Below are 22,946 nucleotides of genomic sequence, written 5' to 3'. Positions count from 1 at the left end.
CAAGCTTTATTTAGATAGAAGACTGTATTTTCAGCATAGGTGTGCTGAAGTTCAATCACATCTGCCCTTTAATAATGAAAAGACATTCACAACATCTTTCACAATCTAAAGCATGCTGCTAAGAATGAAAGCAATCAGCCTTGAATGAAAGATGGATTAATAGCAGTTCTAAAACCATTAGGTACAGACTCTATTGTCATGCTTCTGTTTAAAGCAAGGAAAAAAAAAGGCAAAAAAGTAGAGGGTGTCTAGGTCAGCAAAGTTGATGGATGCACTTAGAGACATTAGAGGAAAAAGGAAAATTGGCAGAACATAATACCCACTTACAAGATTTTCTTTGTTAAAGATAGAAAAAAGGCCTCAAGATATGCAGTATCTCTACCTTGTTCAGTGCTGAAGGTTTTCTATTTTTAGATATGCATATTAAAGACACATTTAACCCCAGAAGTGCAGCTTGATGCCTCATCACAATATTAATTCCTACACGTTGGTAGAATTAGAAATATTCATTCTACCAAGTAAATCTTCTGGCAACAGCCCCTACCAGTAATAACTCTGATCTCTGGGTAAAGAACTAGGAGGTAAGGGAGATGGAAGAATTGATGTTCCAGACCATTTAGTGACTGCTAGCAGTTGTGTAAGCAGGAAATTAAATATTTACATTAGCAAAAATGGCTACTATATAACCACTTCCTGTAACCCAAAGAGTTCCCAGCAGCCAGGGCTGCACACTCTCACTGCTCCTACTGTTGCAGCTCTTGAGATTGCAAGAAGGGTCACATCTGAGAGCTGCTGAGGGACATGAGATGGGCACAGCTGTCCCTCGGAACCCACGCTGAGCCTCTCCCACCGCACACTCACAGTCACACAGCTGGGAAGCCCCAACACATTCTGCTGGTTATTCATTCTGAATCAGGCATAGGTGGTGGGGCTCAGTAGCACTGCACCACAGGGATGAGGATCAGCATCTCCCATTTCAGGCAACAGTTTGCAAAGCAAAACTGAGTATTATATCAGCCTTAACTGTTGTATCTAACCCTGACTCAAGTGAACTCTGACAAAAGACACTCATCAACTAGGGAGGGAGAAGACATTCCTCATGAGGCTTTAGGGGTGACAAAATCAGCTTGGCAGGTAAAGTGGAGACTGAAGTGGCAGGCAGGAGATGGCTATGTGTCAATCTGTACAGTCTGACAGGGTGGCAGACTGAAGAGGGCAGCTGGAATATTCAGAGAATAGGAAAGCATCACAGATTTGCAAAAACAGAACAAGAGACAGTTCAAAAGCTAAAGTAAGTAAAAAACCTAAAATGTAATCTCTTTTCTCTTCTTAAATTGTTGATTTGTTGACAGAATTGGATACACATGCCCTAATCTCCAAAAGGAAATTTACTTGTGATGTTTCATGCCACTATCACCAACAGTATTTGTCTTTTCCAAGTGCTCAGGCATACACTCAGTACAGGTAGCTTGGTGAGCAGCTGCAGTGAGAGCTGCAGACTGAGCTCTGGGTGGCAGGAGAGAGGCTGAGACCTGGCACCCACCCTTTGCATAGCAAAGGGCCCAGGGACCTGTGGCACCAGCCAGGTGACTCAGAGCCACAGCAGGAGCCAGTGACACAGCAGGAAGAGCCCAGACTTTCCTCTGCTTAGATCATAAGGATAAAAAAGCCCAGGGCTTCCTTTGTTCGGGCTCCTTCCTAAGAGGCAGCAGCTTGAGTTGTTATTTTGTTATTTCACAATGATGAAGTTATTTTAAGTATCCACATGTCTGAGATTCTGCTGTGGAAAAGACAGGGTAGAGGCAGTAAGGAAATCTGGTCTGACCATCTCAGTGGCTGGGAAGGGGCCTCAGACCCAGCTCAGGTCATGCTAGTGTGACTCCCAGAGTGGCTCCTGGATGGTCAGACAGGAAAATTTCCTCACCAAAAGTGCCAAAGGCCTCAGCTGCACATTAGCACCTCCCAAATTCAAAGAAACATGCTATTGTACTGCTTCCTCACTCCAGCTGCCCTCTCACTGAGCACTTGCAATACTTCTTTCAGTTCAAGACTCTGTCATACTTGGACACCATTCTCATTTTTGAACTAACCCTGTGAATTCCAAGAGCAGCTAATGACAATGTAAAAGCACACCATCAACATTAGCAGAAGCACAAAAGTACTGGAAGTAGGACATAGGCACTTAAAGCCATCCCCAGGCTGAATCACTATATCAAAGTTTCACTTAATGGCATTACAACCAAGGAAACCCCATGCTACTTACAAATGAGTTGGTAAAAAAAACTAAAAAGGGAAGAATCTCATTAAACACAACATTTATCTTATCTTCTGCTTGCCCCACGGACGGTACACAGCATTATAGAAAATGCAGGCTTTAAACTTTGAGAGTTGCTTCCCTGCTCCCTGCAGTGGTACAGCAGCAATACAATAATCTGCAGTTGACTGTAGAATTCAGATAAAACCAAAACACTTCTGAATGAAGTCCACCATTCATAAACACCTAAAAAAACCCTGGTATTTGAAAAGTATGACACCAGAGAATATTGAAAATCCTCCCTTGACATCACAGGTCATTATTGTTGGCATTTGTGCAGTGCCTAGAGGCCCCTCAGAGCAAAACACCAGTTTACTTCAGCCTCCATCCACCAAATACTTCCAGTCAAAACCAGAGGCATGAGAAAGCACCAGTGCAAGCCTCTAACACTACCCACCATGGAAAACAGCTTGAGAATCTGTCCCATGGAGAAGAACAGGAACAGCAGCAAATGTGCTGCTGCATTTGTTACTCTCAGATAGCCTGACCTGAACAATAAATCAAATGTACATACACATGCAAGAGACAAAATTTTGTTAGCAAATTTATTCCATATATCAGGTTTGAAATTTTGTTAGAAAATTCAGTCCATATCTCAGATTTCTACTGAAACAATAGTTTTAACTAGTCCTAGTTATCAACATTCTTCTATATTTGGGTAAACTGAGCCAGACAGCAAGAGCTTCACTTCTAGAGAGGAGCAACAGCCTTCTAAAAGTCCATGACCAATTAAACTAAGTGGGTAAAAATGAAACACACACACTCCAATAATTTGGTTTTAATCCAAAAGGTAAGACTCTTTTTTCAGATTACATCATATTTGCTTGCCAGAATATAATTTTGAACACAACCATATATATGTGAGTAGTCTATTCTAATTGTTCCAAGTATGATTTTTGAGGTAAGTGCAGCTTCTGAAACAGCTTCTCCTAGCACAAAGTTACACCCCCATCATGTTGTTGTTCTATTTCTAGAATCCCATACCGTTGTTATCAAATTTCTAAAGTCCCATACCTCCTTGGTGTGTTCTTATGGCTGCAGAACTTCACAGCACAGACTCCTTCTACATGTTGCTCTTTCTTAGTCCAGGGCTCCTCCAAGGCTCCCCCTGACTGGCTAACCCTCCCCCTTTTATCCCAGTTATCTTCATTGGTCACAGCTGCAGCCCAATTAAGGACATCACAGCTGCAGCTCATCAAGGACAACCGGGGCCTCCCGGGGCAAAGCCTCTATACAGATATTCAAGTACAATACATTTCCTCTATTATACCATCAGACATGGATAACCACTGCAATAGCAAATGCAAAGCTGGTTAGACAGTAAGGGAGAGGAAAGAACCAAGTTTGAGATCCAAACACCTAAACTCAAGTGTCAAAACAATCCCCAAAGTGCAGACAACTTCAGGTGAGCAGCACTCTCTTCAGACTGAGCCTGATCCCTCTCTTGTTCCTGTGAGCATGCTGACTAGATTGCACCAAATGTAGGAGGAGTTTACATACCTAGCTTACACACAGACATGTAATTTAATTTGCCTTCATCAGCAAACTGAACTCTACCCACAGAAACTCAGGGAAAGACAGACCTCACGCTGCCCCAGGCCACCCTTTTCCAGGCTCTTCTAATGACATTCTTCCCCTTCTTGGTGGTGATAACCCAAGAAACTCCTTCCACACATTATCAAGACTACTGCAGTCCCACACTCCTTTTGTGACTATGACACTTCTCACTCCCAGTTCTCCACAATTATGTTATTTTTTGAAATGGAAAGGACAAAAATTCCCACTTGTAGAGGAAGCTGGAGGTGACTCTCCCCCTCTACTCCACTCTAGTGAGGCCCCACGTGCAGTGCAGCATCCAGCTCTGGGGTCCCCAGCACAGAAGGACATGGAGCAGTTGAAGTGAGCCCAGAGGAGGTCACCAAGATGATTAGCAGGATGGAGCACCTCTCCTGTGAGGAAAGGCTGGGAGAATTGGGATTATTCAGCCTGAAGAAAAGGCTCTGGGTGACCTAATTGCAGCTTTCCAGTATCTGAAAGGAGCCTCCAAGGAAGATGGAGGACACTTTTTAGAAGGACATGTAGTGACAGGAGAAGGAAGAATGGCTTCCAACTGAAAGACAATAGGTTTAGATATTAGAAAAAATTCCTGACTGTGAGGGTGATGAGGCACTGGCACAGGTTACCCAGAGAAGCTGTGGATGCCCCATCCCTGGAAGCGTTCAAGGCCAGGCTGGATGGAGCTCTGAGCAACCTGGTCCAGTGAAAGATGTCCCTTCCCATGCCAGGGTGGCTGGAACAAGATCATCTTTATGGTTGCTTCCAAAACAAATGGTTCTATGATTCTCTAGTGACTACAGCAACTGCCAGCAAACACATGAGGCAGATTAATAAAATATCTTATTTTATTATATTATATTTATGAGTTATAACTCAGGTGAAATACACCATTCACAGACCTGTAGTGTCAGCAGTGGAGCATTTTCCATTTTAAAGGCTAAATTGCTTCCATAGTAATCTCATTTGTAATCTCTCTAATCATAATGCTATTATTTTCTTGACCAGGGAGTTCTATATTTTCCATCCCCAACAAGGCAGCTGTGTCATTAAAATACTGCTTTATTTTTGAAGCCCTTAAAGTAGCTTCAAAGTGGAAGCAGAGGGTTTGGATGGCTTGTGAAACAGCTTCACAATGAGGCAAGCAGCAGAACTGGCACTGTAAGTACAATATGCATCCACATGCTGTATGGAATTGCTTTTTCCTCTAAAAGCCACTCCATCTTTTTATCTACATTTCTTTTTCCCCAAAGTGGAGTTGTTTTAAATAAGGTGTCTGTATCTACATGTGTCTCTAGTATTAAACATCCCACTTATTTCTAGAGCACTACCACAGCTTTTTACTGCTTATGTTTGCTAATATGTACTGCAATTGCTGCTCCTTTTCACACTAGTGCAATGGGAAAGAACACAAATTTCACATTGATAGTTTTCACAGGACAACAGGAGCCAGATCAGACTACACTTCCCTCCTTATGCTCTGTCAGCTGCCTCTTTGTAACCATCTGCTCAAGGCAGCCCTGTACAAGGACTGTGTCTCTGCAGCAGCAGCCACCTCCTTGCTGAGTGCTTGTGCAGCCCCGAGCACACCTCGGGTCACAGACTGCAGCGCTCCCCAGGGGCCAACACCTTGATGTCCTCCACGTGCAAGCACCTGTGTGCATGCAACTGCCCAAAATGTTTTCATCCTTGATTTGTTTCTGAAAGTAGCAGTCCAGCTGTTAAAAAATCCAGCTGTAAAATCCTAACAAATTCTTCTTCCTAGTATAGCCTGATGGACTGAAGTGATAAAGGGAGTGTGCTTGTACAGGTGAATTTCATAAAGGCCTTTTGTTCAGAAGGTCAATCAACAGTGTCTTTGTGAATAAACTTCACCTGTTCTTATATCACCTAAAAGAGCTAAGAATTAGTCTGAGTTTATTATTTTGATTTCCTGTGGGGAGAAAACCAATAGGAAAATAGTCCCACTTTGAGATGAGGGGCAAAGGAGAAGGACACAAATGGTCCTCTCCACCTGCCCTTCCCTCACTGTCCTGGACAGAGCACAACCCACTAACTTGTCAAGATCTCCAACTTCCAAATGGATGCTGTCAGCAGAGGAGATGACATTTTTCAGAATCCCCAGGCATGCAATCATTGTGAACAGAATGAACAGGAGAAACCAGATCTTTTATGCTGAATGGAGAAACCTTGCTGTAAAAATGTGGGTCTTCAAATTAAACTATTTATAGCAAGAATGGATGATACAGCAATGGCAAAAATCATGCTACAACAAGAATGTACTGGGATTTTGAATCAGACATTTGTCCTCCTGTGGTAAGCTGGCTTAGAGGACCCCAACAGAGAGAGATGTTTCTTGTTTTTCTTGGTTGTGAGAGTGTGAATTCTGAACTAAGCAGCTGTATTTTGCAGTACAGGTAGGGTTACCTCAGCACTTCATTCTCTCCAGTGAAATCCCAGAATGATAAACAAAATATCACTCTCAGTGGCTTGAAATGCACAAAGTCACCCAGCACTGCTGTTTCACAGCTCAGGATAAGAGGTTTGCTCACTGCATGGTTCTGAAACTTCAGGCATCAGCCAGAGGTCACAATTGTGAATGACAGGCTGAGAGAGGAAGGGATGCATACACATCAAACATTTCAGCCCCCAATTTACATGCATACTTATAATAATGCAACACATGAAAAGTGCATTGAATATTAAGATAGAAGCAGGCACAGTAATTATTGTGTACTACTAATAATCACAGAATGAGACACTAGAAAGGCACATTATCCTGAAGTGTAATTATTTCAGCTATGTGATAGTAACATTTACCAAATGTTTTTAAACTCACTTCAGATATATTCTACACTGAGATTCTGTGCCCATTTTTGTTAGTCATAAAGAAGACCCAATGCAGTAAGTGGTGTTTTGTCACTATCACAGTCAGAGTGGGAGAGGGAAAAAACTGACTTTCATTGTGGTGGTCTGATGTGGACAGTGGAAATCTATTAACTGCTTCTCCACAAAAGTAAGCTAAGAAAAGCAAACTATCTATCAGTAAAGTAGCATTTCCCCATCCAGGGTCAGTACCTTACTCAGAAACACACAGAGATCTGTAATTCAAACACCCTGACATACAATTTTAAAGTAAAATCTGGATGAACTGAACAGCCCAGCTGGGGTTTTGCTGAACCTTCACTTCAACAGAAAAATGTTGCTTCAATCAGTCTAATCTGGTTCTTTTTCCCATATCCTGTGGCCACCAGAAGTCTCACAAGAGACTTCCTATTATCTTCTTCAAAGGGGAAGATAATAGGAAGACAACTCAAAATGGTAAAACCTCATTGCCCCAGTTCAGTGGGCATTGGTGTTTCTCAACTGCAAATAAAGGTTAAAAAAAAAAGTGTGGGGAGGGGACATAGAATGGTTTGGGTTGGAAGGGACCATAATGATCAACTAGTTCCAGCCCCCTGGCACAGGATCAGATTGCTTAGAGCCTCACCCAGACTGGCCTAACATGCTCTTTCTCATCCAACCCATGTGATAAGCTTGACCAAAAGGGATAAACACTGTGAAGCAGAAGCCACGGATTTAAAAACTGGAGAATTCTTCTGGAAAATTACTTTTCCTAGTCTCTTTTTAGAGAACAGTACCAAGACTTTTTTTTATTTAAATAACTGACAAAATTTTAATATTTCTAGGAATTCTGTAACACCTTTATTACTTAAAATCCTTACTCTTCTGTGCTTCAACTTTTCACCACACACTTGACACCCTCCACCCCTCCCACTTGCTGAACAGAGCATATCCCTGCCAGGGAAGCCAGAGGAGCTGTTTCTACCCCAGTCAGTCCTGAACTGAGCCCAGTAAGCTGAGATGAATTCTTATCCTCTTGGTACTGAGTTCAGTCAGCCCTTCAGTGTTGTTCTATATAATTTTTTAAAAAGGGGGTTTTTTTAGAAAGCAAAAGCAACCAAAAGAACTAATGAGCTACACTGCAACAAAACATAGTCTACTGATGTCTATATAGCACTTATCAACAGAAGACAAGATAAAAGCTTCTCACTTCTTTTACCAGTTTCTTTTCATAGTTTTCGTGACCATTTTAAAGGACTGTTAATTTCTCTCGAGTCAAATTAAAAAAAAAAACTGCAATTGCTAACACAACATAAAAAGCCTAACAGCAGTAGTTGCCATTAAAAAGCCTTTATTATTTGCAATTGCTGCTACTACATAATGAGACAAAATGTGTCACCAGGTATGCACACCTTACTCAGGAAAGAAAACTCCCTGAATAAATAACCTCCTAATGAGCAACAGCCCAGATTTGGGTCTCACACCCACCATCAACAAGGCTTTGTGAGTGCATCATGGGGGAGGACTTGATAAAAGTCAATACTGCTTTAAGAGATCATTTTCTGAATCTCCTTAAAAAAGCTGCCTATACTCAGAGAAGTACGGGATTCCAAAAGTATAGCAAAACCTTTATTAGCTTGTTTTTAACAGAACTCTACTCTGTGACTATGGAATTAAAACCAAACAGATGAGACATAAGAGCCAGAAGTAACATTTCAATGAATAAGGTAAGAATTCCAGAAAACACACATAACAGTGCTTAAACATAGGTGGTAAAGAAATAATTTATATTTTTAAATGCATATTAAAAACCATCCTTGCTTTCTCCAGTGGCTTTTACTGCTCTGTGAAAGTGACCACTCAACTGCCTGAATTGTTTTTATATACCAGGAATGCTGAAAAATCAGTTACTGACCAAGAAAATATGTCTATTGATATATATAAATAAAAAATGAAGCATTTTTACAGTTAATATCTGTTCCTTAATTTGTATTCTATCCTGAAGATTATCAGAGTCTGACTAGATTATAGGCATTAGTTTAGCTATGAATAATCTTGCTAGTTTTGGACTTGCTCATATTTGTAACAAGGTGGTTCCTTAGGGAACCAGCTGAGGGAGACTAAGATCATTGTTCCATTTTCCATTATAATTTTACCTCAGTCAGCCTATAAATACTAAATTCCATATTCATCAGGAACTTATAAATGAGTGATCCTTCACTGGAGCTATGCTTTCTGTTGTGTGCATCCCAAATATAGAAACAAACACTTGTACTCCCATATTTACATTACAGTAGCTGCATAAAAAGGAACTTTAAATCTGTCTGTAAGCCACGAGTTACTACTGTTCTTTAATTCCATAGCTGAGGACAGAAAAGAAAGGACACACTTCATTAGAAAGGAGATTTTGTTTGTTTCTTTGGACAGCAAAACCAGATGTTTAAAGTGCTGGAAGTGATCTTGATGACAAATTAGAAAGCTGAAAGCAGGAACAAGAGCCTAGGAGGCATCTTAAATTATATTCAATACATTGCACTGCTTTGTGCAACACAGGTCTCACTACTGTGAATATGAGGTGTGTGTTAATATTATTTGAATATACAGGACTGCAAAGAAATCCTTTTAAAAACAACTGTGCAATGGAAATATAAAACAAATGGCTGTGTTCACAATGTTGTATTTACAAAACTTTCCTGAATTCCTGCTCCTCTTTCCACTGTACCTATATGATTGCATGGATGAAGTTTCCTAATGGCAGCTTAATTCAACTCTTACAGCTACACAAGCTGAAGTCAACTCCATACTCACATTTTAGAGGAGCAAACCAATATTTAAATTTAAGGCAGAGCAAGCCAGAAAAGACAGGTCACCTCAAGCTATAACATGAATCCAGATGAAAAACATCACTAAATTAATACACACATAAAAGACAAAGTTACTAACAAGGCAGCAATAGATTTAGAAAAATAGTCCAATCCATTTGCTTGATGCTACTATGTTAAGCTTATTCCATTAAGCAAAAAATCAGTTTGTTTGTTTGTTTTTAAATCTGAATCATGCCCAGTTTTCTAAATAAAACTACTGCAATCATATGTGGAAAACAAATACTGGATTTCAGTACTTTGAGAGCACCACACTTCCCCTCTTCCCCAGCCATCTCCAGCAAGGACAGCCTGTTTTATATTCATCAGTCCAACAATCACAGCTCAGACAGTGACAGCAGGCTTGCTTACATTAAGTCACTGATGTATTTCACTCTGATTTTTCATTAGGATAAGTTTTTTGCAAGCAAAGACAACTTTGATATGACTGTATTCTATGTCAGCTACACACAAGCCCATTCTCAGTTGGGAGCCCTACTGCACCATTTAGTTTCTTCACTCCCAAGCTTGTATGGTTTCCAAGTTTACCACACCTCCTCAGCCTTCAATACAGGGCAGATTTTCATCTGCTGATGTTGAAACATGAGCAGGGTTAGCTTGCCTTTGTGAACAGCTGGGCAAATGCCTTATTTGCTGAGCTTTGGCTCAAAACCCATCCAAAATCTGGTGGTCTTGTTACCAAATGGGTATTTCAAATCAGTAACCACAAATTTGTTCTCCAAGGGTTCATGACAAATCAGCAAGGTGGTTGATAAATGGCCACCAAACAGATTGCAGGTAGCAGAGGTTTTTTAATTGCTGCCAGCCTGTAATGAAGGATCTAGTTTGATGCATTAAGTCAGAATGAAATGAGTTAAATTGTAATAACTTTAAACTAGATATTTTAGATAAAAAATAGAATGGAGAATTCATACCAAACCTTAATTGTCAAGGAAACAGCTCAAAACATTTAATACTATTTTATTCCAAAAGTGACATACATCACAATCATATGTGTATTCTTTTTTAAGTTTATTGTACTGTTGGCAGTAGGAAATACTCCTATTTGTTCAGTCATTGAAATAATTTCTATTGCCTTTTTGAACCTGTTAGAAAAAAAGACACTCATTTTATTTGCTCTAATAACTCTCAAAGTGTCAGATTCAATAAAGACTCAATTTTCCACTCTGCAGAAATTACCCCCAAACTCCTGGTTTTAGGCCTTTAAGAATCAAAAATACTGATAAGGCTTTTAAAGAATGCTTCCCAATTATTTTATAACATTCTCTTATCTGTCTTTTGACCCTGAGACCAGCTTCCTTGGTTAGAGCCTAGTGCCAGTAATGCCAAGCTTGTGGGTTCAATCCCTGTACGGGCCATCCACTTAGGAGCTGGATTTGATGATCCTTCTGGGATCCTTTCCAACTCAGAATATTCTGTGATTCCAGTTAAAAATGTATCTAATATGACAAATTACTGTCCTATACCAAAGTATCTTGAGTACACACATTCACTTGCACTTGGTAGTCATGTCTGCTGCACTCATACAAGAAGTAGAAGCTCATGAGTAAGAACAGACACGTTTGTTTTCAGGAACTCATCTCTAAACTACGTTTGCTCACTGTCATATCAGACATGGAAGAACTGGCCTGGTATTTTACCTAAAATGAGTTAACAGATTATTAAAATCAGTCACCCATATAAAAATCCACATATTCGTATATCCATAGAACTTTTCTCCTCCTTTACCTGACTCAAGAAAAAATAAATGCAAACAAAAAAACAAAAAAATAACCTCAAGAAAAACATTTCTGTGCCCATTCTGCTTGTTATCCAAGTCATTTGGAAAAAGTCTCCACAGTGTCTGAAAAAGAGAGATCCCATTACTTTAATTATCTTCATTTAGAGAAAAACAGAATAGTGGAATATCCAAGGTGTGTGTATGCTACAACTCCACAGCAGTACCTTGCTTCTGTAACACCCACTTCCTCAGACTGACTGCTATTTTTACACCTTTATATGTCTTTAACAGGATGATAAATGCTTTTTAAGCAGACGCCAGGACTTCAAGAAGCCTGGATTCTTAAAGACTCACCAAAATAAATAAGAAGGCAATTCTACCTACCTTAGATATTTCTGGCTCCACTTGTCTCTTGGGTGTGTCTTTTGACTCGGGCCCTTTGGGAGTACCGGTGCTCTTAACCGCCAGCGAATCAACTCCTTCGCCTTCAAGCTGCAGGTTAATGCCTTCTGTGGGGACAGGGTGATCAATACCATTTGGATTCAGATTGCAATGGATAGCTGGGAAAAAATAGGAGAAACATTGCTTTAGAGCTGGGAAAAAATATGAGAAACGTTGCTTTAGGAAACATTGCTTCAGGAAAGACGAACCCAACGGTTCAAACATTTAGCACGAACTACTGAGAAGTGCCATGCAGTAACCAGAGCTGTGTCAGACCACAGCAAATGAACCATCTGTACTTTGATGTGGATTCAAGGTGAGATATTTGAGAAAGAGAGGAATGCAGCACTGTATAAATTTATTTAGTGCAGGCTACCATGCAGAACGGTGCTCTGCTGAATTCACTGGAGCTTCCAAGACCCTCAACTTAGAGCTTTTATTAAATGTTCATCATCCAACCATACATTTTTTTCTGTTCTAGGCAAACAAGTTGAAGGTTTTCTATTACATTTTCAATTCCTACAACATTCTAGGTCTTGAAGAATGTGGGATAAGTAAGCCATGCACAAAAAAAATCAGCAAGTCAGTCTCTGCACAGAGTAATGACTTATCCAGCTGATTATTTCTCCTTCAGTCCTTTGTACCACTGCAAGTTACCACCTACACCATCCTAACAAGCAAGAGAGATGTACTCCCTAGGAGTATATAATGAGGTAGGGACTAATGACAGCAGAATAAGGAAAGCATCCAGAGGAAAAAAATAAAACAAATGCAAACCATACAACAGAAATGGCCTTTTAGAACTATGGCAGTAGCTTGCTTTCTGCCCAAATTTTCACAGTTTCAGCACTCACACATATAGTAGTGATTTTAAAAATGTGTGGATACTGAGATAACTTCCCCTTTATGTGACTGACTTTTGCATTTATGTTCCTGCACAACTGGGCTACTTTTAGCACTACTTGTAATTAATAGTCCCAACTTCCCCTGTGTACAAAGAACTTTGCTCAGATACTGTGGTGCAATGTTTGACAGATTTGAATAGAAACCTAAACTACAATGTACAGCCAAAACAAAAGCTGCCCTTTTACTCTTGCTTGACTTAGAAGCAAAGGATGGGGAGCTGGGGAAGAACTGCCAGTTTCTACCAGCTACAGATCAGCCCTTGAAGGCCTCTCACAGGAAACTGGCTCAAGCTGCCTGTGAAAGCAAAGGGTTATTTAACTTCAGCACCTTTTGAAAATCTCTTCAGCTTAAATCCTAGAGTCTTAATTGAAAACTTTGAGTCTAAATTACAAGAATTCCTTGGTACAGAATTAAAGCAGAGGCCAAAATGTTGACCATTTTGCCTTGAGATCTTTAAAAACATCCAAATATTTCTAAAAGATAAGTGATCTCTGCAACTACTACAATACCTACATCTGCAAGCCAAGGACAAGAACACCTCCTGTGGGAACTTAAAAAGAAATTTGATTCTGTGGTTTACATTTACATCAGTGTGCCTCAAAACACCAAAAAAATTCTCTCTCTCCTAGATTATAGCCACCTACTATTATCTAGCTCCTCTAGATCATATTAACCTACCCAAAGGAAACAACTACTAACAACTCTGCCTGTCCTCCAGACCACAGAAAGATAGATGTGATCCACCAAGACTATTTTCACAGCACACTGAGAATAAAAACTGTTCTGTTAGTAACCTAATTAATTCCCCCTGTACAAAAAATGTAAATGTATCATAACTGACCTGTAAAAGTACTCCCCTCCTAGCACACCCTGCTCCAGCAAGGGCTGACCAGCAGTAAAAACACATTTGGTATCAGATGCAATCCATAAAAATCCTCCAACTGCCAGGATCTTCCCTAGCTGAATAGGAAGACTCCTAGAGACACCTTTGAAACCCTAACACACTACAGCAACATTCAGAAGCAGGCAGTTTTTGGCTGTCAGCCCAGTTCCAGTGCTCACCAAAAAGAAATTAGGAGCGCAGTAGAACTTAAAACTGTCTGGAAGAACAATGCCAGCAGCAAGTCTCCTGTGAATTGCAACTCCTCCCTTCCAAGTGCTCCCAAACAATAGAGATTAGGGAGAAGGGTTGCATGGCATCAACAAGGAGACCCTTCTGGGTTATGGCACTAATTCACCATGCATTAGAGGCAGCAAATGATACAGGTTTTGATAACATGGCAGCATGATGACTAACCTCACCTCCTCCTATGTACAGCCACATGACACACTTGGTGGATGAGGGAAAGGCTGTGGACATTGTCTAACTCGACTTTGATACTGTCTCCCACAGCCTTCTCTTGGAGAAATGGCTTTTCATGGCTTGGATTGGGGTACTGTTCACTGGGCAAAAACCTGGCTGAGCGGCCAGGCCCAGAGAGTGGTAGTGAATGGAGTTATATCAAGCTGGTGACTGGTCAGTTATATAACTCCAGTTATATCAAGCTAGTGCTTTTTCAGCAATGCCTTTTACTGGGCTCCTTCAGCATACAAAAGAGAAAAAATGGAAGAGGCTGCTAGCAGTTACAGAGATGCCCACTGCCTTTTAATTGAAAACAGGTGAGTGGTTAAAAGAAACACAGGCTGTCCTCGGGGACTTTTCCAAGTGGTGTTCCCCACAGCCAGGTCTATTTAATATCTATCACCAGTCTGGATGAGGGGATCAATGGTACCCTCAGAAAGTTTGCAGATGACACCAAGTTGGTTGGGAGTGCTGATCACACTGCTGGAGGGTAGGAGGGCTCTGCAGAGGGATCTGGATAGGCTGGATTAGCGGTCCAAGGCCAGTGGTGTGAGGTTCAACAAGGCCAAGTGTGGGTCCTGCACTTGGGTCACAGCAACCCCATGCAGCCCTGCAGGCTGGGAACAGTGGCTGGAAAGCTGCCCTTGGGGAAAGACCTGGGGGTGCTGGTCAGCAGTGACTGAACATGAGCCAGTGTGGGCCCAGGTGGCCAAGATGGCCAATGGCATCCTGGCCTGAATCAGAAACAGTGTGGCCAGGGCAGGGATTGTCCCCCTGTACTCAGCACTGGTGAGGCCACACCTTGAGAGCTGTGTCCAGTTCTGGGCCCCCAGTACAAGGAGGACATTGAGGTGTTGGAGTGTGTCCAGAGAAGGGCAACAGAGCTGGGGAAGGGTCTGGAGCACAAGTGTGAGGAGGAGCAGCTGAGGGAGCTGGGGGTGTTTGGCCTGGAGAAAAGGAGGCTCAGGGGAGACCTTGTCACTCTCTCCAGCTCCCTGAAAGGAGGCTGCAGCCAGGTGGAGGTTGGTCTCTTCCCCCAGGTAACAGTGACAGGATCAGAGGAAAAGTCCTCAAGTTGGGCTAGGGGAAGTTTAGATTGGGTATTAGGAAAAATTTCTTCATGGAAGAAATGGTTGTCAGGCATTGGAACAGGCTGCCCAAGGAAGTGGGGCAGTCAACATCCTTGAAAGTATTTTAAAAAACATTTAGACATGGCACTTGAGGACATGGTTTAGTGGTGGACTTGTCAGCACTGGGTTAAGGGCAGGACTTGATTTTAAAGCTCTTTTCCAACTTCAATGGTTTTATAAATCTATAAGCACCTGGATGGCTTGAAAATGAAATAAGTCACTTGGCAAGATGCTGCTTGACTCTTAGCCCATCATGCATTCAACAGTAATGAATGCTAGTGCTTTTTCAGCAATGCCTTTTACTGGGCTCCTTCAGCATACAAAAGAGAAAAAATGGAAGAGGCTGCTGGCAATTACAGAGATGCCCACTGCCTTTTAATTGAAAACAGGTGAGTGGTTAAAAGAAACACAGGCTGTCCTAGGGGACTTTTCCAGAGTTGCTAATATTGAAGGGTGGGGGAGGGAAGTGGGGAAAAGAGAACTTTTTTCTAGGGGTATTTATCTCCTAAGAAGAATAAGTATCTCAGTCACTTGGCCAAGTTTTTCTTTCTTTGTCACAATACATCTTTAGGTAGCCAGCTCTATTATTTTCTTCTAGTGCTACCTCCAACCCTCAGCTACACAGAGAATAGGAGCAAGGAATATTTCCTTGTGTGGGTCTGTTATTTCCTGTTACCACACAGAGTACATAGATCCATCTTTGTGGCAGACAGGTGGAGTTCTTGCCTCCTTTTAAATGTCAATACAAACCAAAATGGTTCCCTTTCAGGATTTGTTAAAGGCAGCGAAAGAGGTCAATGTTTGGTCAATAATTTATTCTCTTCTTAAATCTACATCTTATATAATTTTAGCTAGATAAGGTCAGCTCAAAACCCAGGACCAACTATCAAACCTAATGGGGCTTGGTGGGCTGACAGCACCCAGAGTTAACACCCCATAGAGCTGAGTCAAAACAGCTCTTAGAAAATAATCACAAATCACTAACTTCACCACAGCCCATGCACTCTGACTCTTAGCTGACACATCTTAAATTTCTTTTAGGACTTAATGGCATTCATCTGGAAAAAAATCTTTCTCCAGACAAAGTAGTTTCTGGCTAAAATATTGTTCAGACCATTACTCCTCTTTACTCTGGTACTGGCTAACACTAGCTCATCCTGCCCTCTGCTTTCAGACCATTCTCCCACACTGCTCCTTTGACAATATCCCTGCTGCCTCAGCACCTCTTCATTCCACCAAACTGCATCCACCTGATCAGTCCCAAATTTTAACAGTACATCAAGACAACAAACACCCTCTAAATCAGCTCACAGTATCAGCCTAATACCACTATCAGCAGTATCATTAGATTTTGAAACAGAACTTCTTCCAATATTCTTCCATACAATCTCAATATTCATATATCATCTATATCTCAGTAATACAACCCTTTATCCAGATTCAGATCACTTATATTCTCCTTTCCCTGCTAAAAACCCCACCTCAGCTGATTATTCTCTCTTCAAGATCCCCCAACAATTGTTGTTCAACTTGTATTGAAAGCTTTCTGTGGTGGGAACTTGTTTCCTTTTGAGGAAGGAGGGTGGATGTTCTGTAGAGCTCTGACTGCACAGCAACAAGCACATAATGAATGGTGCTGGCAGACACAATAACATAGATCCAAAGATTACATTTATGAAACAAACTATTATTTAAAACAAAGGTACTTAAGTGCTCTTGTACTCCTAACTGAATGGTAAAGCTGAATCTAATATCCACTTTTTCAGCATCTAAAAAGACTGCTGAGATCTTCCAAGTTATGAGAGTGAAAAGCTCTGTGAGAAAAAGAGTTAGCAGAGCATCTAAAATGGAAAAATTACCCTACATCTGTCCTAAAAATCTAGGATGCAATACACTAAGTACTTTTTATATATGGTGGAAGACAAACTCAAGTCTTTTCCATGTATACAGAGCAAGATAATTTGTTGCCCTGCAGAAGCTGGCCCATACATGTGAGCCAGTTCCATGCCCACACAGATCTCTCCAGGGTGCACACGCAGTTTCAAGAAAGAGCTCACAGGGCAGTAAGAATGCTCTGCCCCCCCAGCTACCTTCCTCCCATGCCTGCCTGCCTCCCAGATGGCAAGCAGCCAAGAGACAGCTTGGCTGAGCATGCTTGATGGTACACAGAAGTCACCAAGAGCCATCGCAAGTTACTGGCATCTGGGGCAAGCCTTGTCTTTTCCTAGAGGGTACTCTGTGAATCCTGTCTGGAAAAAAGCCTGAAGGCACTCTTCAGAACACAGCCTTGATATATCCAAAGTTTTGCATGGGCAGATGGAAAGTCTTTGTCTCTCCATCTGTAGGCTCAAGGCTTAGCAGATAAATCTATGATCAATCACTACCTCTGTGCACTCACTGCCTACTGTGTCAAACCTTTCATAACTATGTGTTTCAGTGGGAATACTGCTGGCTGCTTAAAACTTTAAGCAGATCAATTAAGGCTACATTAAAGCATATTTGGCAAGTACTTGAGTTACATGCAATAACAATTGTTCTATTCTAAAAAGTGATCGAGTAAAAATAGCATCTTCTTACTCATGTGCCCTGTTCTGTGTGCATCATAGTCATATGCTAGCTTTTGCTATTCAGAGACAAAAAGCAGGCACAGGAGATACCCACCCAAGCTCTAACAATCCTTACAAAACTTTCATGTGTCAAATACTGGCAACCTTGCAAGCTCCATTTTATGTATTCATTCCACGGACTAGCTGCACAATGCTAAGAGGTAAGTCCATACAATCCACCTACTACTCCCACCATAAAATGCCACATTGTTGAAAAGGACAGACAAAAGTTCATCCATTCCACAGCTTGAACATTAACAAACTCGAGTTGGACATAGCAGGGACCTTACAGAAAGGGTCCAAATATCTTTTCAGTCATTTCAGTAGTCACAAAGATTTATCGAGTATTTCTAGGGAAAAACACCTTTGGACAGCAGCTCTCACTGGACTTGTTCCTTCCATCACTGCCCATTTCTTTGTCAAAAGTAAATCAAACCTCCAATCACATCAAATTTTGCAGTCAGCATTTTCAATGAGAGTTCTATACACTTCCAGAGGCTTTTCAATCCAGAGCAGTCAGACAGAATCCCTGAGGCTTTTTGCTTGCCTTTACTCACAACCTGCTTTATCTGGGTTGATCAGAGAGGAGATATTCACACTGAAAACACTGAAGTCTTGCTCAGATTGTGATGCCTCCTCACACTTACCAAATGAGCAAGATGGATCTGCACTGCAAAGCCCTTCTTGAATTTCAAGAAGCTTATACTTCATTAGCAGCTCTGCATATCCCTAGCAAACATGGAATTATTTTCAAAATATCTGACCTGAGCAGTTACTACTACTTCTACAATAGTAAAAAACAAGATTAAAAACAGCAAATAAAGATGGCTTTAATTTGTACTATAAAATTTAGGACTATTTTGACTACTTTGTCTGGCAGAAATTTTTTCCATAGTAATGAGTTTCTGTAACTCCTATGGATGGTTCATCTGCCTCATCAATCAGCTTCTAGTTTTAAGAAACTGTCTGGCTTTTGCCTACCAGAAGTACTTCTCCATATAGTCCTCTCTTCACCTAATGTAAATTTGCACAGTTCCCCCAACACATCACTTGGAACCAGCTGAAAATGCAAAGTTTCACATAAATACAATCTGCTGCTTATGTTGCAACCTAGTAAATACTGCTGGCAACCTGCTGAGCAAGTAAATTCAAGATTTAGCCCACTCTGTTCTTCAAACCTGTCTGTCTAATGGCCACCAAATCAGCAGCACTCACACAGAGCAAAGAAGCCCAGCAAATCAGTCAGGACCTTTTCTACTTCAGTACAGGTCACATGAATTTATCACAAACCTCCTGTAAGGCTGAAATCCCAAAGTACTTAACTGAAGTAATATTAGGGTCTAGCTATCTGCTTCTGCTGGTCAGCATCAAAAAGCAGCATCAAGCAATTCCAAACAGGCTGTGCCAAAAGGGAGGCCAGTATTGATCTGGGGAGTGCACTGTGAACTGCTGCTGCTGATGAGCTGTACCTGGAGCTCTGCACACAAAGCTCAGACAGACACAGGCAGCAAGGCTTGGCAGACAGACACACACCTGTACCTGCAGATCTCTCCAGGGAGCTGCTTGTCTTTCTAGCCTCTTGTTATAATGACTACTAATCATTAATCAAGTAAACAAAAACCCAGCTTCTTACAAGATATGAATTTCACAACCAAGTCTTTGTTAAAGCAGTGGGACGTGCCCAACAGCTGGGCAGGATGTGTGACAGCCCAGCAGCAAGGAGTGGACATTGAGCCAGATCAAGAGGGCAGGAAGGGCAGAGCAAAGGGGACACAGGTATAAAAAGTGGAGAGAGGCAGAAGTGGATAAAGTGTTCAGAGGAAAAGCATCCATTTAGATTTTTAACTGTGACTTGTCAGGCTTTTGCCTTTTTACCTCTTTGGAATTATTATTAGCAAGAAAACTTAAGGTAATGGCATTCCTGAGCCAACTATCCCTGAACATCTCTAGCTGAACAATGGGGTAGTCATCCCATGGTATCGAGCCAATTACTGCTCTAAGCCACTTGCTCTCTCCAGAAACAATTAAAAAATACACAAAACTAAAGCCAAGGAAGAACACAGAAAAAGTATGTTTTCAGAGACAAGCTACTACACATATATATCTCTAACAAGCTGTAAGATGGTATAAAGTATTGTACAATGATAGAAATATATCAAGAAATCCAAATGAGTAACTCAGCACTTTCATATCTAGAATCAAACTAAACTCATAATTCGATTGAAGGCCAAAAAAAATCTCGAGTGTAGAGAGAAGAGACCCCTTAGTTCTTTACAAAACCGAAACACTAAGCCCAGAATAAGAAATTCTCTTCTTCTATGGGTTGAGTTTGCCTTCTGAGACCCTCACCCAACCAGGATAGGTATGTAATTAAGTTTCTTCAGCTAAAAAACTTCCTTATTCCTTTTTTTACAGTTTTCCTACTGGAAACTATTTATTTTATGTATGGTAATATCCACTTACCATCTCTTATCTTACAGACTTTAGCAAATGCTGTAAACAGTTTCTTTTACACCTGCTCTTCAGGAGGCAGACTGCATGTCATCGCTATGCTAGACAGACCTTGGTGTCTCAGTAATGCAAGTTCAGCCTTTATAACAGCAACAAGATTTCATTATAAAAAGCTGACACAGTGACTGGAGAGCAATATTATTTCTGAAGCATTTTCTCATTTTAATAAAAGTACACTTGGTACAAGCAGCTCTTGAATTCACGCTAGCAACAGAGACTCATTGAAAAATGAACCTATCTAGTGAATAAATAAGGCCAGGTTACCACAAATCCTGTACAGGTATAGATGAACAGGAGAATACTGACACATAAGGGGACTAAGAACTATGCAATTAACTTGGAGCAAAATGGATCTTAGTGAACAATGTAGTAAAGGTCAGTAAGTAATATGTTTCACCTGCACACGAGAAAACCATTTAAGCAAGGGATTAAAATATTGGTCATTTGTAGATTCTCTTTAATAGTAAGGAAGTCTGGATTTCAAGATTGTGAGTTGCACAAAATTGCATAAAAGAGGGTGCTATAACAGATAAGGATTGTATGAATGAAAAACAAAGAAAATCTATTGGTAGATAGAGAAGCAGAGACCTTGAATAATTTTCTCTCACAAAGAAAAGAATTCATCATATATTACAACTGTCAGTCAGCAACCAACTTAGGCAAACTCCAAACCAGGTACCACTGTTGCCCTAAGGATTTTGCAGAGAAAATGGAGAGATAAAAAAGAGTAATAACACACCTGGGTATGCAATGAGTCTGCATTAGTTCCACTGATCTTGGAATAAACTTGTCTTGTAGTCACTGATTAGGAAGCTGGGATAGTCACACTTCACTACAAGCTACATTTCTGAGACTGCCTCTTCTCAAGTCCTAACAATACTACTGTTCAATTCTGTACTCAGCCAACATGACATCAAAAAATGTTTTTAAATGCTAACAAGCCTATCCAGCACACAAAGAACAGCTCAGAGACAAACAGGTTAAGTCCTTATTATGTCACCAGAGATGCACTGTCCCACACATGCAGCACAGATCTCTGCCTTTGCCCTACTCATGAAAGCCAGTGTCTGCTGAACATGTGGCACAGAAATGGCCACATTTAGCTGTGGATCTGGGCTTTATTTCTTGTCCCATGAATGAGGCACAGTCAACAAAATGCAAAGTATCTTTATTCATCCCCACTAGCATAACTAGTTTGAAATCTGGCAGTTGACTTCTGTTCTCAGTCCTGGATTTCTCTCAACTGCCTAAAAGTTACCTCCTTTATTACTGTTCAAGGATATCCCTTCCCTGGTACACTTAACTGAAGAGCCTGGAAATGCCTTCTTTCCTTCCCCCAGTAAAATTCTTCACCTCCTACTGCTTGCTCATACCACTGTATCCTACTCACTCTAGTACCCCAGATGATTTGTGTAGCAACAAACCGCCAGCCAAGAGCATGCAGAGGACAATCTGAGAGAAAGCTTCTATTGACGCACACTACAATTCTCTTTCTTTATGTTTATGAAACAGCATTATTAAAAGTCTCTTTCTTGCTTTTTACTAGGTTATTTGCAGAGAAAAAAATCAACTCAAGCAAAATCCCCTCTGGGGGAAGAAAATAATTTTTTTGTTAAAAAGAGCCACAAAGACAGGGCAGAGGTGAGCAAATGAGTGGAGGAATGGAGGGAAGTAATAACCTGAATGTTCAGCTGAAGAACAGGAGCTAGCACAGGATAGGGCTGCACCAAAGACCAGCTAAAATCCACACTGTCTTCCTCACACTCTTATTTCTGTCAATGACATACTCCCTGCAAGTATATTAGATCCTGTAATTGAATGCAGGGTTTACTTCAGCCCAAGTTCAGACCCTGCACACCTCCTTGCTTCATCCAGGAGCACAAAGTAAGCTGAATTCTTACTGTTTCGGGTAATGAAGCTGCTCTTTAATGCTGACTTTACCTTATGCTGCACACAGAACATGCAGCTATTCACAGCAACTGCCTCACTCTTTCTGTAGTCCTTTTGCAACAGGACACTTCTGGAGAGAGAAGGACAATCCTTTGCAAAGGTAAGGGAACATAAAACCTACTCAAGGCAGAAGCCACTAAAGCTGACATCTGCAGAACTAATCTGCTTCAGGTTTTCCTGAATGTCTCTCTCAGACCATATTTCACCTCATTTAGAGAGGTCAGTACAGGTGTTTCCAACCCTACCTGCTGTGGAGAATCAGTATTTTCCAGATGGCATTTCTACAGTTGTAGCCTAATACCAGGCCTCTCCTTCCCCAAATCCCATTGACCAGACATGGCACACAGTTCCTCTTCCAGAGCAGTATCAGTTCTTATAAACTAAGAAAAAGAAAGTGACATATCTTATGCATCATGATCCTGCTTGTTAATATTTTTGTAACTCAGTGCCTAATTCCCCATCTCCTCTGTTTCTGGATTGTCCTGACCAAATTTCCCTCTCAGCTACTCAATGCAAATCAAATTCTTGTGGTGAGTAGAATTGTTCTGGACACACAGCAGATGAGCTAGACTTTGTCATAAAAGTCATCAAGCTGGGTCAGACTAGAAGTTTAGCCCTTTATGCCACTGCTTAAGGAACAGCCTGAGAGCAGGGCGTACATGAAGTGATCCAGCCTTGGCACATTAGGAATGACCCCCAAGGTTAAAAGTGCACTTGGGGAACCCTTGTATTATATGAAAAACTAT

At 41.1% G+C, this 22,946-nt stretch overlaps 1 protein-coding gene across 1 annotated transcript in view; it reads right to left on the bottom strand.

Moving 5' to 3' along the window:
• Positions 1-22,946, bottom strand: part of SAMD12 (sterile alpha motif domain containing 12) — a 175,016-nt gene that overhangs the window by 144,842 nt on the left and 7,228 nt on the right. Inside the window, exon 2 of the mRNA XM_077188417.1 lies at positions 11,699-11,874. Within this exon, the coding sequence (XP_077044532.1) occupies positions 11,699-11,874 (176 nt within the window). The remainder of the gene's footprint in view (positions 1-11,698; positions 11,875-22,946) is intronic.

Source organism: Agelaius phoeniceus, chromosome 1 (genome assembly GCF_051311805.1).
Source record: "Agelaius phoeniceus isolate bAgePho1 chromosome 1, bAgePho1.hap1, whole genome shotgun sequence".
Lineage (NCBI taxonomy): Eukaryota > Metazoa > Chordata > Aves > Passeriformes > Icteridae > Agelaius > Agelaius phoeniceus.
Note: the sequence above shows the minus strand (reverse complement) of the source record. Positions and strands in the feature narration are given on the sequence as shown.